At 34.4% G+C, this 23,274-nt stretch overlaps 2 protein-coding genes across 3 annotated transcripts in view; one reads left to right on the plus strand and one right to left on the minus strand.

Moving 5' to 3' along the window:
• Nucleotides 1-7,533: 7,533 nt before the first annotated feature.
• Nucleotides 7,534-10,069, minus strand: WDR79 (Telomerase Cajal body protein 1 homolog). Its single transcript, XM_018514480.1, has 5 exons — nt 9,561-10,069; nt 8,905-9,437; nt 8,587-8,819; nt 8,002-8,235; nt 7,534-7,926 (listed from the first exon to the last, which is right to left on the minus strand). The coding sequence occupies exons 1-5, from the start codon at nt 9,798-9,800 to the stop codon at nt 7,697-7,699; spliced, it is 1,470 nt and encodes a 489-aa protein (XP_018369982.1). The 5' UTR covers nt 9,801-10,069; the 3' UTR covers nt 7,534-7,696.
• Nucleotides 10,070-10,738: 669 nt separating this feature from the next.
• The window catches only part of if (integrin subunit alpha inflated), a 92,177-nt gene continuing 79,641 nt past the window's right edge, over nt 10,739-23,274 (plus strand). For both annotated transcript variants that reach the window (XM_018514462.1, XM_018514463.1), the window contains exon 1: nt 10,739-11,356. In XM_018514462.1, the coding sequence (XP_018369964.1) occupies nt 11,172-11,356 (185 nt within the window). In that variant the 5' untranslated portion in view covers nt 10,739-11,171. The remainder of the gene's footprint in view (nt 11,357-23,274) is intronic.

Here is a 23,274-nt window from a genome sequence, read left to right on the forward strand (position 1 = left end):
AATAGTTAACAAGATATTAATTACTAAAAATTGCAAAATATTGGTCTTGAATAATTTTTTACTCAAATATTATCAACTTTACAGAAAAACTGCAAGAAAAAAATTATTTATTTTCTTTTCATAAAGTTTTGAGAATTTTTTCAGAATTTTTTATCAACATGAGAAAACACGGAATTAAAAAATTCTGAAAAAATTCTGAAAAAATTCTGAAAAAATTCTCAGAACTTTATGAGAAGAAAATAAATAATTTTTCTCTTGCAAGTTTTTCTGTAAAGTTGATAATATTTGAGTAAAAAATTATTCAAGACCCAATATTTTGCAATTTTTAGTAATTAATATCTTGTTAACTATTGCGAAAATTGCAAAATGGTAGAGGACTTTTCGACTCAGTTTAGTCCGCTCTATCTACACAAAAGTGATTGGCAAAAAAGGTCGGGACACTGTATATATAAGTATATAAAGAATATATAAAGAATATATAAAATATATGTTCATAAACTTACAATTCCAGTCTTCCGGTTCAAGATCCCTACGGCCGAAGACCGAAAAGTTCGGCAAGGAACAAATCGCCGTCGTCCATGAATTCGTCTCTGAACGCTTTCATGACGTGATCTGGCCATATTGTCTCCGCTTATTTCATAGAGGCAGGAGCCAATAACTAAGAAGAAGAAGTCTCTGAACACTCGCTCAGCCCGCCTCTCAGCGCGTATCAGTTGTCTGTTGAATTGGTTCATAAACCCCCGGATGCGCACATTCCCGCGGTGTGTAACCTGGAAAAAAAGGAGTACAAATTGAATTAGAAATAGAATTAGAATTTATAATTTATAATAAACTTACCAACGGAATCACCCCCACCTCATTCAGCAATTGCAGCCGCACAACACGCAGGTTGCCAACAACGATAAACTGGAACATTAAACATTATAAATTTAAAAAATAAAAAAAATATAAAATAAAAAATAAAAAAATCTAGCATATACAAAAAGAAAAACTACTTACCTCTTCTACCGAATACTCGTACTAGATCTGAAGTATGTCTCTTAGGTTGCTCATGTCTATGGCTGCTTTCCTTTTAGGAGACACAAATCGACACAGAAAAATTTGGTAAAGTAGTTCAGCCACAGAAAACAGACCTCTTGTATTCAAGAGACCGCACAGACAGGAGCAGATTTAACAAAAAAAATTTTTTTTTTTCTATAAAATCATGCTGTCACTTTCACTTGCACTTAATCGCATAAACGTGCAAAAATATTCTATCAGCTAAATGGTAGAACACTCTTGCACGTTTATGAAATTACTACGCCACGAACCTTACGCACATGAAAACTTGATAAAGACTGACGCCGAAATCCATCCTTCGCTTCAATTATCCCGGATCCTCATACGGACAACAGCGCTTTGATTGCCGAACGCTGATTGGTGAAAAACGGGTGATGGGGGTAAATTTTATCCCCACAACCGGCTTTTCACCAATCAGAGCTCTGTGTCGAAGCGCTGTTGCCCGTATGAGGATCCGGGCTTATGCCCAATTTCTTCACCTCTAGATAACTTTATCCAAGAGATATCTCTCAGAATACAATGGAGATATCTCCTGGATAAGGTTATCCGCAACTTATCTGGAAGTGAAGAAATTGGGCATTAGAGTCCTAGATTTATCAGAGAGGCGCAACCGGTGTTATGCATTCTGATTCGCTGTTGCAATCTAACCAATTGCGTGACTTGGCAGCCATTTATAGTACTAGTGACATATTATTCATTTTATCCTATACATTCTATCTCACATTATCCTACACGTCTTATCTTGTTTGACATAGTTTAAAGGCAGTTTTATAGCATGTCGGCCATGTTTAGTACTCTCCTTAGCACCTTTGTCATACTGACTTATGGTTGTTCCACAATGTGCTTTTTGTTTCCTGTTTCTTGCTGTTTGTCTATTGCCTTCTTGATCAAAAAAATAAGAAACAAACAGAGACAAACAGCAAGAAACAGGAAACAAAAAGCACACTGTAGACCAGCCATTAAGCCGGTTGTGCCTCTCTGATAAATCTAGGACTCTAGCTTCAATGAGCCTACCCAGGGTTGGGCAATTTAGAGCTGCGAATAGTTTCTTACGTATAAAGGCCCATCTACAATACACGGAGTAAAAAGTAAGAGTAAGAAATTGACCAATCACAGTCGATTATTCTTCTCACATTCGACTGTGATTGGTCAATTTCTTACTCTTACTTCTTACTTCGTGTATTGTAGACGGGCCTTAATACGTATGTATAATACGTATAATACATATAAAACATATAAAACGTACGTATAATACGTATAACATACGGTATAAAGGCCCGTCTACAATACACGGAGTAAGTAAGAGTAAGAAATTGACCAATCACAGTCGATTATTCTTCTCACATTCGACTGTGATTGGTCAATTTCTTACTCTTACTTTTTACTCCGTGTATTGTAGACGGGTCTTTATACGGTATAAAAACCATGTATAATACGTTAAGTTTAATACATGCCCAACCCTGAGCCTGCCCAGGCTTTATCGATAGACAGCAGTTATATATAAAATAATTTGGATCGTAAGTGACCGTCACGAGAAAAATTATCGCTTATATCGTTGTGGCACTCTTTATAATATAGCCTAAAGATCGCGATGCATTGCGACGTTGCTAAGTAGTGCGCATAATGATATAAAATAAAAAATCAATTTTAACCTACGAATTGCGCGCATTTATTTTCACACCTGTTATTCCCTTTTTTCTTTTTCTTTTTTTCTTTTTTCTTATACATATTATGTACATACATATACATTTATACATATACGTTCATACATATACATTCATACGTTTATACGTACATGCATACATACGTATATGATTCGTGATACGGCAAAAAGAAGCGTCAGTTTCGTTGTCAAAAAGTGAGAACAGCTGCAAACTTTGATCAACATAATGCAAAGGAGGAAATTTTCAATTTTATACACGTCACGGGACAGTTCTCTCGACATATATTTTTCCTTCTTTGCGTTATGTTAATCAAAGTTTGCAGCTGTTTTCATTTGACTAATCAGTCAATGGACAAAGATATGCTTCTCAAAATTTGGAATTGAAGGGGCTCTTCCGGCTGCTCTCTTGGCTGAAACGTTTGATTTTGAAATTTGCTAAATCTCTTGCGAAGTTGATTTAAGGATTTTTAAATATATTTTTTACACGCACTTAATAACTGCGTCTTTCTTCAGCTCATCTCAATCGCCTGTTATATATATATGAGCCCCTTAGTTGACAAATGGCATAAGTCCAAAATTAGGAAAAATGCGTTTATCGTACAAGTAGAAAGTATTAAGAATGTTTGTTTTATTTATCAATTTAATTTACTTTTATTTTATTTTTATATCCATAAAATATAAAAATTAATTTTACATCATAAATAAAGTGACTACAAAAAAAGCTGGAATAGTAACTTAAATCCAGCTTTTTTACGGTTACTTTATTTATGATGTAAAATTGATTTTTATTTTTTATGAACATAAAAACAAAATAAAAGTAAATTAAATTAATAGATAAAACAAACATTCTTGATATTTTCTACTTCTATAACAAACGCATTTTTCCTAAAATAAAGAATTCAAAGGTTCAATAAGTATAAAACAATATTAGTAATAGAAGGGCATCGAACCAGTAAATATATATGTATAATAAGAAATTCAAATATAATAATCATACATAAAAATCATACATACGTTTCGACTGCGTTTGAGTCATTTTTAATGTATATATATATATAACCATCATTCACAATACGGATTAATAAAAAACAATAAGCAACATAATTATAAAACGTAACTATAACATTCTAGATATAACCTATTAAACGCTTTCTATAAACTGATTGACACTCAAAGGTGAATACATTAGTTATAATAACATAGCTGACTAGTATAAAATTCTCAGGATTCAAGGCCGCTATTAATATAGAAGTGTAACCATGCAAATTGGAATCAAATCCATGTCGCAACATCTCCTTGTCTTTAGATATCCAATAGTATCTTATCAAAATTGTGAAAGAATTTAAAACTAGACAAATTATATATATAAGAGGTCAATCGTACAGTCCAAAAAACGTCATAATAATGTGAAACAAGAGTAAAACAAATTTAAATACCTTATAAATTGAAAGCAATAAATCCAGTAAAACGTGAATGTACAGTGGTCACTACTTAATATAATTTATATGTCAAACAATGTGTCAAATAAAATACTTTGCATTTGTGTGTGCAACCACTCGAGATCGTGTCAAGTACTATACTGGTAGAATGTGCGAGATAAGAAAGGAACCGTTACCGAATTAGGAACTGGAGAGGGAATGTATCATATTAGTATAAGCTTCGGGTAATGTCTCTGTATCCTTTTGCTTGTTTATGCCATGTGTTTGTTTCTTGATATGTACCATCTCCGAAATTAAACGTTTTCCGTATGAAGGCTCAATATCGAGTATTTTTACACCACTCCATTCAAATTCATGATTATTTTCGATTCTATGCTTCGTAATTACAGATGGAGATTTCGTCCTAATTTTGGACTTATGCCACTTATCAATTAAGGGACTCATATGGTGATATTTATTATTGTTGTTAATATTTTGAGAGCTCAATCTGTATTTAATTTATTATTGAAATTCGTTTTTTTTTATCTGATCAATGAGTTCCTGATAAAACTTTAGACAAGATAATTTAAATTTATCTAACTCTTCTTGTTCAGGAATATCCTTGGTCGTTGTTATATTTGAGCTCTTTTTATGTCATGCATGACGATACGCAGTAAGTTTGGTACGGCGGCATTTGACATAAGGCATACGTATACTCATAAGCTAATATGTATTTGTCATCGGCAATAACAAAAAAAACCGGATCACGGCGCCGTACTGTCGCGAAGGGGTTTCACGTGCGTTCGTGCTTGCTAGCAGCGTGATCCGCGAACGACCAATTAGGACCTGTTTTCGGCTGGGGGTCTGGGGGTGCGATCTCTACCATTGCGTCATGATTGTTACACCGGTACCCGTCGCTTTATCATCTCGCGACCATGGTAATATTTATTTCGGAATCGTTTCTCTACGTAGCCGTGTCTTTCGAGCCGATCGCGACTCAAGAGATATTCTCTTTAAGCGTTGTCGCGAGTTTCCGTACCAGACTTCTTAAATATATGGGCAACAGCCCTTAAATATCTGGGCAATAGCCCTTAACGTGTTCATTAATCGACTCAGGGCATTGTCCCCTAGGCGCTGTCGATATTAGTGATCACAACTTATAAGCGAACGTTATCCGCCGCAACAGCAGTGCGTAGAACACAAAGCGAACGTTATTCGTCGTAACTCATAATGCGTCGTATCAATGCAAACAAATTAACCAGCAATGCGTGGTTAGGACATTGTGAACGATATTTGTTAACATTCAATAAACTATTAAAAACTGACTAAACGAAAAGACAGTGCAAGAGTATTTTTTATTACATTGTGCTGAATCCTACGGAACAGTCGTTTTAATATATACTGTAACCGCGTCACCTAAATACACTTCGTTTAAGGGAAGTAGGATATGTGGATTCCGATGATTTATTTCGTATACAGAGTTTTTTTTCTAAATGTTGTTTTCGTATAAACATTTCGAAAATCGTTTTCAATACTGATTCAACTTGTGAATAAAGCGTGTAAATCTTTGGATTTTCAGATTGCATCTCTCGGTTAAGACCCGTTATATAAGGAACAACGTAATCTAAAAATAGGAGATATAGTTTATTGAATACGTTTTGCATCTTATTGTTTATAGCTATCCGACGTTCGTCGTACGACGACTCTACAACCAATCAGAAAACAGGATTTTACTTTGTATCGATGATACGATTTTTCTGTTTGGTTGCAGAGTCGTCGTATGACGCATATCGGCCGGTAATTGCGCGCATGGATTGGGTAATTGTGCGCAAAGTAAAAGTCGTAGAAAATGAATTATGGAATATTGACAAATAAATCAAAAAATATATTTATTATATTGCAATATAAATACATATTAAATATATTTTAAATATATGTTATATATATTAAGCAAAAATACAATACTAATATAATAATAATGCACATGGACTTTGGCAAAATGAAACGGAAAAATAAAATAATAATGCAAAGAAACGAAAAAATTAGTACTAATCATATAGTATATGGAAGATGGGTAATTGTGCGAATTTCAAAACACTTGCGCACAGTTGTCCGCTGCGACCTGACTCGATATGAAATACGATTACTTTAACACTTCCTAATCAAACTTAATAAATAACAGCTCAAAAGACTCAGTATGCAACTTTAAACAAATTAAAAATACGGACTTACCATCTTATTTTCTGAATGCTAAAATAACAAAGAAAACATGTGATTTCACTTTTTTGTATTTCTCTGGTTAGCAACGTATTTATATCTTTTGTAATTATATCTTAAGAGATCTGTGTAAAAATTTCACCATGGTGATGTCTTCATCTGGGAGGGCTCCGATTGCACACATCGCATATTGCACACATGTATCGCTGATTGGCCAATTTAAAAATAAAATAATCTCATTGGCAAAACAGTAAAAAATTACTAGGCACCAGTTGATATGAGTGGTATGTACAATCAGAACTGTAGGCAAACGGGATCCTCCCCTTCATTTATTGGAGAAATACCAAACCAGGAAGCGTACAATTACCCGCTGCGCATAATTCCCCCACTTTTCCCTATACAAATTTATTATTATAAATAAATCAATAAAGGTTTGAGCTTCGATTGAGCTAATGGTAAAAGATTAGCTTCTTGTTTGAAAAATTTAATTTTACATTTTTAACATCACAGAATTACAAGTATAACTTAATTTTCTTTTATATGCGATGCGTCTCATCGCTGTTCCTCGCGTCAAATAGATACCAGTGAATGCATGATTTGTACCGATGCAGTAGAAACCCGAAATTATTTTTATCATGGAGTTATTCTTCATTGCCTTTCGTGAAATCGATTTGCAAAGTCTAATTGGCCCCGTTGGAGATTCTTGTTATAGGATGGGAATTAATTTCAGGTTTCGTAAGTAGTTCTCAGAAGTAATAATTTTTAAATCAATGACAATTACTGTATATTTTAAAGTCAAGTTGCGAAATTAATTCAGTAATATATTTTAGAATACAATTTTCGTCGCTTTTTGTTATATTTATGTCGTTTTATTATACTTTCAACTGTACTATTAACAAAGATTAACTTAACGGCGATTTTTTTTTTACATCCTAAAGTAAATGATTACTTATGAAGGAATTTACACTGAAGAAGATCCGAATTAAAGATCGAAACGTTTCTGAGTGATATGGATTATTTCAAATAATGAAAGTATATACACAGAAACTTCCTATGTCGACTCATATTGGCATTCAATTTTCATTTCGTCACTTCATCAAAGTTATGACATCGATGTTATAAAATTGGCCAATCATAGTTATTCTTTTGGAGAATGGAACAACTATGATTGGCCAGTTTCATAATATTGATGTTATCACTTTGTAGATCGAACTGTATAAACGTATCAATTATTATCACACGAGCTACACATCACCTCAAACATTTGGTTTTATTTTTGTTTTATTCAACGCAAAATTATCCATGTATAAGTAAACAATTATTTAAAGCTATAATTATCTCAAGAAGCCCACCATAATCTCACGCTATTGTCCCTATGTTTACTCTTAATATACTCGCCATATTGTCTCTGTCCGGAACTGGTTGCTATTATAGGTAAATTTGTATGTAAGCTTACTCCATTTATACAGTCTTTGGATAGTCTTATTTTACATTTTGGATTCAAATTCTCTTTATCATAATTTGTAATTTCTGGTAATTCCCATACAATGATATTTCCATCAACACCACCTATGGAATATGTAACATTAATTAATGAGGTATATTATATAATGCTATTTATCATTTTACATTTTCTAAACTGACCAGAGATTATTTGTTTACTGTCCGGTGTAATAGCAAACTGTATTCTTTGATTAGTGTCCGATTGTCTTCCTTCAAGAGAATAAAGAACATTTCCAGGATTACGGAGGTCCCAACATAGAAATTCACTATTTTTCCGAACAACGGAGAACAACTTCATTCCACAGGAACTAAATTCAATTTGTGTTATACCACTTTCAGTTTTAAAAGTGCATAATGGTCCATCTTTATACAAACCTTCAAGTATATAAAAAAGAAAAATTATATCTTTCATAGCAGACATATGTTTAAGTTCTAAGCAAAATCATAAGGCTCGTAACATATTCTTGTAAGACTTATAAGAACTTTTAAGTGTCTATATACCTTTATACAATATCTTTACAGACAGCTTCTTACTAGCCATAAGATTTACAAGAAATCGTAGATATTTACTAACAATTGTACGTCTTACGATGTGTACGCATAAAATTAGAATACTAATCATAAGTTTTACGAGAACAAGTTACGAATCTTATGATTCTGCTTGGAATTGACCCAATAATGTCAGAAATTCTATATATTTAATTAAATCTTATCACAGATACATACCAATACATTTAGAATATGTACCGAAGGCAACTAAGCCTGGCATAATTGGATTTTCACGGATACATGAAACCAATCCGGTCATATTTGGAAAATCATGTTTAAAGTGAATATTGCTTGTTTGACGTCCGGGACGATCTGTATCGAAAGTTCTTACAGTGTTCTTGAAACCACACCATATTTCCCTTCCTGAATCCACAAATTGAACACTAATAGATGCTTCTACTTCGTCAACTCTAAAAAAAATATTATTTTCCCCCTTTTTTTTATGTACTCTCACAAAGTTGCATTGAAAACTCGAACAATGTTGCTACTACTAACTGATTATAAGCTCGGTATGTTGCACGTAATTCTCCTGTAAATGCATCCCATAAATGAACAGGACTCTCTCTACTGGTACTAAGAAAACAGCATGTTGTAGGTTCCCATGAATTCATATAAGGATACCAGCAAGTGTTATATATGAGGCCACCTTCTTTAATGGTCAAAGCAGGTGTGAAGTCGGTCTGTATAAAATCAGATGGAATTTTGCCAGAGTACAATTCTCTAGGAAGCTCATAAAGGCGTATTTTGAAGTCTTCCGAAGGTACAAGTAAGCACGTTCCATCTGGGGACCATTGACAACCTTTTGTAAAATTCTCATGCATATCCGTGGACTGATATTCCTTAGTCGCTACACATAATATCTTTGGTGCTCTTGACCAGTTATAATTATAGACGCAAGAAGAATCTGTTGAGCTAGCATCTTCTGAATTTACATTTCTTGGCTCTGTGACATTTGCAGCTTCATTGTTTCTTGTTTGTTTCATTATTGCAAGATTTACTATTTGCTGTGATAAGGTATCACACGTTACCTATAATTTGAAGAATCATTATTTTTCAATTCGCTTAAGTAATATGACAAACGATTTATTACATAAATAAATTTTATTAAATTATACGTAAAGTATACTTGCCTGTATCTGTCTCAAACTTACATGTGACTGTGAGGAGGTGAGGAAGTCAGTTTCGTCCGGTATTTTACTAGATTCCAAACAAGTTTCCTTATTCAACAAATTGCAGGAGTCTTCGGTCATTATGAATAAATTTGATTGCACTGGATTGGTCTCATCAGCTTTGTTTTCTGCATTGTTTTCTTCCGTTCCATCATTTTTATTTAAAGTTTCACATGATGTTACTGACAGACGTGATTCAACATCTGTGCCTTCACATTCCATTGTTCATTTAGTTTACTCACAATCAGTTAACTATATGAAAACACAGATTTCTCCTAGAAAACTTCCGTTTATATACGTTTATATAAGGATTGCAGCATGTGTTTACTTTATATATTGAACCGTCAGATTGTCTCTCGCATAACGATAGTTTTCGAATAATCCACGTAAATTCCTCGGATATGGAAATTTATCAAAGTTACTTAAAGGAGCAAGAAGAAGACAAGGAGACGGTTTTCGAATCTCGCTATAAAGTCCTAACTTTAATTAGAAATTGTCGTTAGTTTAAGTTAGGTTAAATCATGCGTGATTTTAGTTACGAAATTATACGTTTGGTGCGTTGCATTCGTTGTGTAGTTAGAGATCCTAGAAATTGTAGTATCCCTAGAATACCGAGCCTGAAAAACTCGAAGACTACCTTTTCATTGGTTCACGTACATAAGTTCTTAAAATGGTAGTACCAATCAAAATGTAGCATACATTCAAAGAACATTCAATTTTGAACTGATCGTGAGCAATCTACACGACTGTGTATTCGGCGAACATTGTTAAAAGTTAAGTGTATTGAAGTTTAATGTACTTTTCATTTACGGATATGAGTGATATTTTAATTAACTCTAATACATTAACGTTTAATACATTTACGTTATGCAAAATGCACCGCGAATGTATATATCGAAATATTCGAAATACACGGCAATAGAATTCTATTCCGAATCGCCGATGTCTGAATCGAGATTGTTTTAAGCAAGGACACAATTTCTTTTTTTCAATCGTCATAATCGTAATACGACCGTGATACGAAAAATCGGTTTGTGGTTGGTATAGTAGCGCGTCGATGCGCTTATCGCGGACGACGACGCAACGGCGACACGACGTCGCGACGCACGTCGGCTAAGATCAGCGGGCCGTGGGTGGGAGTCTCATCGGCGCGGCGGCGGGCCTCGAGTAAGCGAAGAGTCGAAGACTACCCGAAAGAGTCGTGCTCCACTCAGCTCAGTCTGTCCGCGGGCGTCCGTCAAGCAGACTTCTCCGGCTCTCTTTCTCCCTCCCTTCTTCCTTACCCTCCCTCGTCGTCGGTCTCTCGAGGGCCTCGCGCCTCGCGGAAGACACATGTCGTCGGCTGGTGGTGCAGCTGCTACCGGCTAACTCGCTTAACCCTGCGCAGTTAACGTTAATTCAGGACTAAGTTCTCCTAGTTTCATACCATTCGTCGTGCCGCCGTGTTGTGCCGCTCTTTGCTTATTATTATCATTCATTGATTTCCTTCGTGTTTCCGTCTTTCGCGCGATCGGTTCTCATATATGAAAGTGACTCGACACAGTGACAGAGTGCTCGTAGTGCGGCCAGTGACACGCCAGACCAGCGGACAGGATGTGGTCGACGAGGCTTCTCTGGGCGAGCCTCCTCGTCGGGCTCGCGATCGTCGCTTCACCAACCTGGCACGTCGCCGACGGCTTCAACATCGAGACGAAACATTATGCGGTGTATCGCATGGAGGAGAGGTCCATGTTTGGGTTTGCTGTGTCGACGTATCGTGACAGATATGCCCGTGGATGGTGAGCCTCTTTTTTTCTTCATCTTCATTTTAGAGTTGTTTAGTAAACAAGAAAGACGTAATAATTCAGTGTGTTACACTGTGTTATATATTTGTCTCTTGCTAGAAAGCATCCGAAATGAAATGATAATTATTGTAAAGTATTATTCAATTAGCTATTTTCATTTTTCGTCATTAAGGCCCGGTTGTTCCACCTTTTGGTAAATTTTACCTGTTGTGGATAGCAAAATTACCCAATCACATACGTGGATTACTAGATTTACCTCACAGGTAAAATTTACCAAAAGATGGAACAACCGGCCCTAAATGTACGATATCGCAATAAGAAAAATCTGAAAATACAAATAATGACAAAGATTAAAATTTCAATTATAAAAGAGGGTACTGTGTCGATTGTTGATGCGTCACGGGGCGAATCTTTATTCGTTACTTTGGAAAAGGCGTAATTCGATGACACACGGAATATCTTGGAAAAAAAAGAGCTGTCGTACTGCCATATCTATGTTTGTACACTATAAATAATATCACTAAATAATCGTTGAGTAAACATATCTCGGAATGTCCCCCCCATTAAAATTTAAATATTAAATATTAAAACTATGCAATACGTGAAGCGATATGGAGAAACTAACGCTATAACGCAATTGGAAAGTTACTGAAGTTATAATTAGTTTTATTTTTTATTTAATTTTTGAGAGACATAAAATTTTCACATAAGTAAATGCTGTATAGATGGAACTGATGCAATAGGATAGAATTAGACGAATGCTTTCCTTAAATAGGTAAATTTTTAACTTAGCCAGGTGTTTGACTCATCGCTTGATTACACATACGATTGACTCACTCGTGAAATAGGAAATCTTGGACGTTTTAAATTATCATGTGACTCTCATCTTGAATTTTACCTGCATTATTATGTTGATAAAAATTATTTGCGGTAACATCTTATCGTTCCCAAAAATAAACGCTTTTCGCAAATAACGTCATAAAACTAATTGTCCGGACAGCGTGTCATTATATCGACGATTACTTCCAATATTGTCCAAATATTAAAATTTTTGGTTTTACACATACGGCACTGATTATTTGTATTTATACAATATTTGAATAATTAATGAAACTACCAGTGGCGTAATGTACGCGCACATAATTTTTAACACCTGGATAATTTGAAGAAATCGTCGATATGATGCTGCACTGTCGTGATAATTATTAATTTTGTGACTAAACATTTCTTGCGAAATGCGCATGTCTTTTGAGAAAGTTAAAATATTACCACAAATAATTTTATCAACGTGACGATATAAAATTTTTCCAGATAAGTCGCTTAATAATTTAAAACGTCCAATCCCGAGTCGAAATTTTAATACTACTTTGACATTCTTAAGGATAGTTTGCACCTATTTAAATGTTCTATAAACTAGATAAAACCTACTTTGATGATATGGTTGTAATCAAACCTATTTTACTATCCTAACTCCTATTGCAAATCAACCTATTTTAACACTAAAAGCAGTGAAAAAGGAAATTTGCGACATCATTACAGTCAAAGTAGGAGTAAATTGTGTCATAATTGAACCTATCTTGATATTTTAGCTTCTACTATATCATAGAATTAAAGGTTTAATCAAGGGTCAAAATTTTGACTCGGGATATTTCCTATTAATTTCGTGACGTATACATATTTATTTTCGAATAAAAGATATTAAAATTTTTTCGAGTTACTTTAACGAGAGTCCTACGATAGTAGCGTTTCGATGCTCTTAAGGATCCTCTACAGAAGTCATAGACGGTTGTGGAGTCTTAAGTCGTACACTGAAAGAAAAGATTGATTGCTGCAACAAATTAGATGGTTAAATATGGCATAGCATTTTTAATTGGCTGTAGCAACCAATTTTTGGTTGCGTTAGTCAATCAAAATCCTATACTGACATTGCGGATAGGCTAACAACCAACAATTGGCTGCAGCATCCAAAAACTGGCTGTTGCAACGAATTAAAAATGCTAAGCCATATTTTACCATCTAATTTGCTGCAGCAGCCAATGTTTTCTTTCAGTGTAGGAAACCAACCAATCACAATCAAATATAAGGAGAATATTCGATTAGAATTGGTCAGTTTCGATTTAAAGGTCCTCTACATAGAAATCGTAGACGGTCGTAGAGTCTTAAGTCGTAGGAAACTGACCAATTCTAATCGAGTATTCTCCTTATATTTGATTGTGATTGGTTGGCTTCCTACGATTTAAGACTCCACGACCATCTACGACTTCTATGTAGAGAATCCTTTGCATTTCTTGTTACGAAATAAATGTCGTCAGTCGTGCGCATTGCAAGTCAGAACGGGCACGGCGGTCTGACCTCCCGTTCGAGATATCACCCGGCAAGATGAAGATTTCCATCTTGTGTTTCATCTTGAGCTTTAATAACCTGCGATAATCCCTCGTCCATCATCGATAAGTACGCTCCGAGGGCGTTTGCACTGTTTGCACTACTTGCAGGGACACGTTGCAACCTCTGGAGATCGATTTTGTATCTTGAAACGAGGTGAAAATGACAAAAGTGAGCGAATTTACTAGAATACTGATTATTTCATTGGTCAACACCTATTTGCTCACTTCTGTAATTTTCACCTTGTTTGAAGATACAGAATTCGACTCCTGGAGACACGCTACGATTCTCTTCCCGTCGCAATCTGGTGCACGAACGGTGAACCGTGAACGTGCTCGTTGTCGAATTTCGTGACTCACGCTCGCGACGGGCCACGAATAAACGTTTCTGCTCCGGCTCCCGCACGTCGTCGGTCGGCGACGATTATAAATAATATCGATGAAACGGGGAAACGCGTCTAATAGCGCCGCCCGCATCGTTATATTCACGGGAAAATCGACGTCAGTGCCAATGGCGACACAATAGAACGTTGCATTCGAAGCCGGCCTGCGGCTCTTTGCGACCGATTAGCGATCAACCGTGAAATGGGCACGCTTATATTCCCACAGCATAATATCCCCAGTGATAGAAAAAAATAATGTCCAAATCTAAGGCTATTAATCCAGATATGAAAGAATCCATTAAACCCAATTTTTCTTTTATAACAACAATTATTTAGGTTATTTTTCTAAATGAAATGATTAACTCCATATTGTATGTTATTAATTGTTTTACAATTTATCAGTATTTGAAATTATAAATTTATACTCAATATTTAAAAAAAAAATAAAGAGAAAATACAGGTACGGATTTTCAATCACTAAAAAATTGACAATGATCTTTATCTTTCTGCTGCTGAGGTATAAAAATCATTCTATGGCAAGTATTATACAATTATTCGAAATAGATTCCGATTGGAATTTATTGTTCAGTTATAATTCTTTAGATTTCTATAGTAAATATTTTTAGGGAAAACGAAATAATTTCGGTCAAAATCTATTTCAAATAGTTTTCTATTATATGTGTCCGGGTAAGATTATCATATCTAAATTATAAGAAAAGAATGCATATGTACTTATGTATACTTTTTTAAAAAAAAGATGATGATCCAGGAACAGAGGAAGGAATATAATTTTTTTATACATTATATACAATATAGATATTTAATAAAATTTCTGGAATACAATTTATATTATTATTTCCAATTCTTTATTAATCAATAATTTTATAAATGTAAAATTTTAATTAATGACCAGAAGTTTTACGGCTTAAAAAATACATGTATTCTTTAAAGAATAACCGTATATATCCAGGTTTTAGATTATATTCCCTGATTAAAAACTCAGCTAGTATATTTTATTCAGTCTACTTCCGCTGCAGTAATTCATTCTTACACAGATAAAAAATGTTACTTAACAAATGATGAAACGGCGCGTCATGTTCGCAACAAGGAGGGAAAATGTTGGCGCTAGAAAAGCGGCGCAGGAAGTCCGGATTACGTACGAGACCTTACGGGAGGTTTCTCTCGTGGGCGCTTATATTTAGGCCAGCTTGGTGCGAGCTTTATGAGCGCTCGCGTTCGCGCGCTCGTTAATTCCACCGTTCACAGGGATTAAAGCGCCCGATTGCCATCAATTCCCGGAATAGAACATGGAACCCGCGCGACGTTTGTTTTGTATGCCCACCTCTCGCGATCATTCGGCGCGATCGATTTCCGTCGCGCGCGGTCACCCGATATCGCGAGTTTTTAACTCGAGATCTAAAATTACGGACGCGTCTCTCTTATATACACTTTGCAGAAACGGAGCGCGAGCGAGCCACATAATTGGATCGAGACGAATTTGAATCTTGTTCTCGTTTATCCATTCACGACGCTCGTACAGAAGAAAATCATGGATTCTTCTCTTCTCACGTTTTTTCGCCAAGTCAACTAGACTTGTTTAGGAGATTGAAAAAAGTATTAAATTTTAATAAATATTGATTTAAATAGTACTAACTATTTAATATTTACTAATTATAAACATATTTATACATTTTTTGCACAAGAACTGTATATTTAACGATTTATTTATTTTTTATTGAGTCAGTATTTATTTATTATAAATAACTAGTCAGTACTATTAAAGTTTAGTCAGTACTATTAAAAAAATATTAAGGCTCCTGAGTAGTCACCACAGCCATATTGAATCGTGACGTCAGAAGCGAGAAATGACACGTTAATTTTTATTACGTGTTATTTATAAATGAAGACAATTTGGATAAAACTCGGGATAAAACAAAATGACGAGATTGCTTTAAAACATTTGTAAAAATGGATGAAAACTATGCTTATCCCTCCTGACAATCAGTAAATAATCGTAAAAAGTGATGAAAGGTACATGAAGTGCTTTTATTCAATGCGCATGCGTAGCTTATTTTCACGTGCCTTTCATCTCTTTTTACAAATGTTTTAAAGCAATCTCATCATTTTGTTTTATTCAAATTGTCTTTATTTATAATTGGCATGTAATAAAAATTAACGTGTCATTTCTCGCTTCTGACATCACGATTCAATATGGTTGTGGTGATTATTCAGAAGCCTTAAGATTTAAAATTTTTCTTCAATATAGTACCTATAGAAATATTTTGTACCTCAGGATATATATTGAGCAAAATTTATAGTTGAAAATTAACGAACTTCAAGATTCTGATTATGTCAATCAGAATTCTGGCATCTCAACTAGAATTACATTAGATTCAACTAGAAAATTCTGATTTGTCCATTTTTAGCCAGAATTCTCATTAATGCAATCAGATTCTTTTCCTAGTGCACTAATTATTTCTTAACATATAATAAGGAGACTTTTAATATTGGCTGTTCAGTTATATAATTTTTTAACTGAAATAAATATAAAATAATTATAGTATCCCCTCTAATGTACAATATGTCTCAAAGTACTAGTCTTCCCTACGAGAATCAAGCACCGCGAACCGATATATGTTTACAGCGCTCATGAACATTATTTGTTCTTGTTTAACATTTAATAAACAACAAAGATGAAATAAGATTGATTAAGTATTGTGAGTGTGAATCGGACCGCGGCCTAGGTGTGACGATCTGATGAAGTACGATCTGTACGATCGATTCGTCTATGAGACACTTGGCGATGCAGAACGTCTCTTAGGTCACCGATACGACTGCGTAGGCTGTTCGTCACCCGTGCCGCTCCGATTAATATCTTTGTAATCTGCGCATTCGATCTATTACGATTCGCTACGTGACGTCCTTTCCATGGGTTTTCTCAATGACTTGACCGCAGGCCCGAACGAACGTGTTTCGCTTCAACAATATCCGGAGGAATTTAAAAATTTGTTGCTCCCTTCGATCGGCGATGTTAGCGACGGTATCTGAGTGGTACGTGATATACGGGCGAAGAAGTGAGCGCGAACTCTGAGGGAATCTTGTTTCGGAGGGAGAACTGAATTGAGATCCCCGGCCTCCCGTTGCGGTCTCATGCATATGATTGGGAGCAGCGTGCATCTCGCATCCGATGCCAGCTAATATCTACGAGCGCTCTCTAAAGTACGCACAATGTGCCATTACCACCGGCGACGGTAATCTCCTCCATATATCTATCCGGTCGTACATATATTCATGTATAATCCCGGTCTCGTTAACCATTCGTAAAAAAGAGTGTAATGCGATTACAATCGCGCTCGCGTTCGCGGCGTGCAAATCTTGCAGGAAATTGAAACTCGGATACAAACACCGTGTGCGATTTGCGCAAAAATCAGCTAATCCCTTTTATCACAACCAGTTGTGTGAGCGTATAATAATTTTACACGCGCTCGTTAATTCTCCGCGCTCTCTTCGGAGATGAAGGACTCTCGAAATCGTTTGTTGATTTATCGGCGCTTAAATTTAATATGCCTGCGCAATTTTGCTCGGGGCATGATGCATCTCGAAGACAATCACGAGGAAGCCCGCCGAGGAGAGTAAGGTGTATAAATGTCAGCGTATAGCAGAACACGTATTGCGTGATTCATTGCGCGATCGCATCGACGATCGTGTCTTTAAGAGGCGAATTCAGTCACGACCGCGTGTAAGAGGAACAAATGGGAAGATCGAGTCACGCTCGTCGTCTCCCGGGCGTATCGATGACTCCGTCTATTTCCCGAATTTGCCGATCGTATACGCGGAAACCTGCCGAGTCGTGTACTAAATATAGAAATTATTTCACGACGCGAAGTCACGGCGGAGCGAATGTCGATAAGCGAGAGTCGTGAGTGTTCAAGGCAAAATGTCAGGAATGGCGATATCGGCCGCCGTTTCCAGCATCGCTTATTGCCAATCAAATCAAATTAACGCCTCGGGTAGAAGGTTACTCCAATTATTATTATACAACAAGGTTGTATGATTATTGCAAATTAATTGTATATGATTAACTTACAAGCAGATCGAATTTGCTTAACCTGAGTTAACTTACGTAAAATGTATATACTTGTATAAAATTTGATACGAATTCAAATGAAAAATAACATTTTAATAAATTAATAAAACAGACCGTTATTTACAGAATGATAAATGAATTGCTTTTAGAGAATACAAAATCATTTTTTATTTAACTGTTGCTATTAAAAGACAACTGCAGTTTAAAAGACAATTTTTTCGTAGGCGAACACAATCAGAATTACTGACTTTGCACACGCGATAAGCAAAGAAAATAGCAAATAAAATATGTTGATTTATTCAGATATTTAAATTACTTTTTTCCATAGACTTCAAGAGAAACACACACACTCTCTCTCTCTCTTTTAGTTTTACATATACACTTTTCAAATATTATGATATTTAAGGATATATTATGCAATGTAAACGAAACTAACAATTGATTTCCAAGAACTTAAAGAAAAACACGTTAGTGTTCAAACGCATGCTTTGTTCACTGCTATTCTTGAAATATCTCAATATGTGATCGCCGATCGACCTTACTGCTAAAGGCATCGCAAGTGCATATCAGTGACGGCGTTGAAATGCATGTAAATGATTTCATGACACAACGTCTCGTGAGCAAAGTAAACACGCCGATAATCGCTATTCAGAACGACATAACGGAATTAATGCTACCCGATGCCATTGTTCGGTTCGATGATTGAAATCGCTAATTGACACACGTCAAAACATACAACAGAACGAAGATATTACTGATGGACCATTTCTTTGAAAAGAGAAATTGACTTTCCTTTGTAAGCTTTTATCATGCAAAGCGCTTCGCACTGATATTCCGGGAAGCGCAGTCTTCTTATCATTGGCCGCTTCCACGTGATAAGTACACAGCGTGATTAATGGCGAATCGCAGCAAGTTTCATTTCAGCATTAAGACGATATTGTATACAAGAATGTTAGATATTGTGAAAATCGAAAGTACATTAAATATTATGATATTAAAGAGAAAATATTACAACATTTTTCCTAATGATCTCTGAGAGAAGACGACAGTCGTATGATGAGACATATCGCCGCATCGATAGAATAATGATGCAAGTAAAAAATTAGCATTGGGATTTCAATGTTTAAATTTTGAAAATTTATGAGGATGTATTTAGCAGAAAAAGCAACTTTACAATTGTTGTAAAATTCTTTAATTTTGATTGGTCTTGCCCTTAGTTCCTCACTGGATTTAAATATATAAACTAATCGTGTTTTAAAGAATTTTACGACAGTTGCAAAATTGCTTTCTCTGCTAAATGCAGTTATTGTTTTAAAGAATACGTATAATTATATATATGTACATAATCGAAAAAGTATAATTTGTAAAGAAAATTAAATTATGTATATTTATTATTCTAATTAAAACGTTTCAATTCATGAATTTAAAAAATACTCTACTAAAAAGTTGCTAATTTTGAGATGACTTTGAGATCATTTTTATCAACGCAGTGATATATATGAGCCCCTTAGTTGACAAGTGGCATAAGTCCAAAATTAGGAAAAATGCGTTTATCGTAGAAATAGAAAGTATTAAGAATGGTTATTTTATTTATCAATTTAATTTACTTTTATTTTATTTTTATATCCATAAAAAAAAGCTGGAATAGTGACTTAAGTCCAGCTTTTTTTACGGTCACATTATTTATGATGTAAAATTGATTTTTATTTTTTATGAACATAAAAACAAAATAAAAGTAAATTAAATTAATAGATAAAACAAACATTCTTAATACTTTCTATTTCTACGATAAACGCATTTTTCCTAATTTTGGACTTATGCCACTTATCAATTAAGGGGCTCATATATAAGTATTATCTTTTATATTATTGTATGTATCAGCTTATTTTCTACGAATTTATATTAATAACAGTAATCAACGTTTTCTTTTCTCAATGTTGATTTCCAATCCCTCGCATGCGTCACAGGCCGGTTCATTCAACGCGCGTTGTTCGCGCATGGCGTTACGTTCGTTCGTATAAAAAGTGCGGTGCTTACGACGCGTGTCGAGACAGAGGAGGAAATGAGGATTCAATTTCCTCGTCGCTTCCGGCTGGGAGAAACGAAAGTAGAGACCAATCGAACTGAGCGTCACACAATCGTCATGTTTTTTTTTCACATTCCTTTCGATTAATTTATTCGCGTTATATCCTATCAAACGCACGATTATACACTGAACACTTATGACTATAACTTACCGCGAAAGTTTGCTGTTTGTGGCACAACGAAGTACTGTGATGCACGTGATTGTGCAAGCATCTTTAGTTGTTGAGTCGCATAAATGGAGATTTTCAGGCGGCGACTTACAAAGCGATCGTCGGTATCACTATCGCTTGGATGAATTATGGAACATGCGGAATCATCGTTATCGTAAAAACGCAGAATGGCGAAAGTGCATGAAAAACAGCCTGAGCGATATTTCGTAAGGTGTTATCGGCCTTCCGCACTGAAAAGCCTGAAAGTAATACTATTAAATGTTAAATAAAATAATTAAATGTTCGGTTAATGTAACACAAAATAATATTACTTTTCTCTAAATATTTAATAATTACTTATTTTATTTATTTTACTTATTGTGTTTTTTAATAACGCTGCCCGACGTTTTAAGACTTTTTTTCTGCTGTTTGAATAAAAGATACCATTTCCGATGTATTTTCGCGCTCTGAACACGAATCCGGTAATGAAATTGCTCTATCATGTCCACGTTTTTGAGAAAAGTGAAGTTAAAAGTGTTAAAATTGACGTTTTTTGGCATATTTCTGATTTTTTTGCTAGCGAAGTAAATTTTTTTTTCTACTTTCATTTACGGCATCTTAAGCCCATTCTACAATTGCGTAAGTGTAGTTGTAAATAGTTGTAAGAATTGATCAATCACTGTTGAATATGAGAAGAATATTCAACTGTGATTGGTCAATTCTTACAACTACAATCACTTACAACTACGCTTACGTAATTGATAGAATAGGCTTTAAAGAGCCAACTTTTGTCTTTAAAATATATTTTTTTTAATGCCGTATGTTTTTTTTCACCTAGATAATCTCTGCGTAGTCACAAAGAAAAACATTTCGTGCCAAAAATGTTTTTGAAGAAAAAGAAGTTAATAAAAATTTTTTTATATATATACTTAATTTAAATTTGAAATTCTTTTACAAATGTTTAAAATTCCAAAATTAATATTGTAAACAATATTTTTTAAATTAAATTATAGCGCAAACGATAAATTTTAGTGATAAACATTTTTTTGCGATGACAAATTCTTCCATGTTGGATCCTCCATTTTGAATTTCGAAAATTTGATTTCAGATTCGGATTTAGTGACCCTAAAAACTTTGTTAAAATCATTACACAGTTCTTAAAACTTTTTCTTCAAAAACATTTTTGGCACAGAACGTTTTTCTTTGCGTGACTACGCAGAGATTATCTCAGTGAAAAAAAAACATACGGTGTTAAAAAAAATATATTTTAAAGATAAAAGTTGGCACTTTAAGATGGCGTAAACGAAAATAGAAAAAAAAATTTACTTCACTAGCAAAAAAATCAATATGTCAAAAGACGTTAATTTTGACATCTTTAACTTCACTTTTCTCACAAACCTGACGTTATAGAGCAATTTCATTACAGGATTCGTGTTCAGCGCGCGAGAATACATCGGAAATGGTATCTTTTATTCAAACAGCAAAAATCACATCGAGCAATGTAATTATTACCAAACACTTTTATATTATTATGTTTGGTGATATATACTCACTAAATATTTAGAAAAATATTATTTTTGGTTATATAAATCAAATATTTGATTAAAATTATTCACTCAACATTTAGAAATTATTATCACTATTATCAGATTTTTTTAGTACACTTTACCGTGCGACTTTAAATTAATTCATACGTTGTTAACTATGTAAATTCTCAAAGGAATAATATTAGGATAGTAGTCATATAACGTATATTGTTAATTATTTTAGTCATATTGTTTTGTTGATTGCAAATTTTCCGCATTATTGCACATCCCTATTTTTATCATACAAAATTTAAATATATATAATATAGGTAGAACAGCTTGCACGTTTCAACTTTTACCATCGTTCATCGTCTTTTCTTATTCACCATCTACGGTTCACCTTGTTTTACTCGACGCCGACGCCTACCAACGCATATCTACCACACCTTAGAACTGATTATTAACTGCAATAAACGTCAAACATCGATATAGATGCAAATTGACGGATGAGAATGATCGTTCTTCAATATTCCATAATGGCTGCCAAAAGAATTTAAAAATATAAATTTTGTATCAACATTTTCTTTATTACTTGTTTTAGTTCCATTAGAAAAATAAACAAAATTGTTCGGGAAATGATTTTCATGAGATTTTTTATAATCTCGATAATTATTGTTCGGGAAATGATTTTTATGAGATCTTTTATAATCTCGATAATTACACTAGTTTACAGCAAAAAATTACTTTGGACCGCACTGAGAGAAATGTTTTGTACCAATAACCAAAGTTTTGTTACTGACACAAAAATTATTTGTTGATATATCAATCAAACCGTTGGTTACCACGACAATATTAATTTGTTGAATTTATTAACTAAACTGATCATTTAATGGTATAAAACTGTTTTGTATGATATGTTTATAGTTTTGTAATTTTGATCTTTTGTAATTAGAAATAGAACATTTTGTTACCGGAACAAAATGAATAATATATAAGTATCTCCCACTTTCTACAGAGTGATTATATTTGACGTTTTTGAATTTCCTTAGCTTAGTAAAAATATATATAGATTTAGGGCAATTGAGATTACTAATCGCTTTGAAAAAATAGTTACCATGACTGATCGTGGTGTGGCGAGAACCGAGAAGTCCACGAGATTAGTCTCTAATCGTCTCGGCTTTATAGAGGTAGACATTGAATTTCTCTTACGAGAAGACACACCATCTCTGATAGCTCCGCGAAACACTCCTTGCTCTACCATAGTGGATTATTTTGTTGAAATTACTAAAAGAATACTTATT

Source organism: Trachymyrmex cornetzi, unplaced genomic scaffold, assembly GCF_001594075.2.
Source record: "Trachymyrmex cornetzi isolate Tcor2-1 unplaced genomic scaffold, Tcor1.1 scaffold509, whole genome shotgun sequence".
NCBI lineage: Eukaryota > Metazoa > Arthropoda > Insecta > Hymenoptera > Formicidae > Trachymyrmex > Trachymyrmex cornetzi.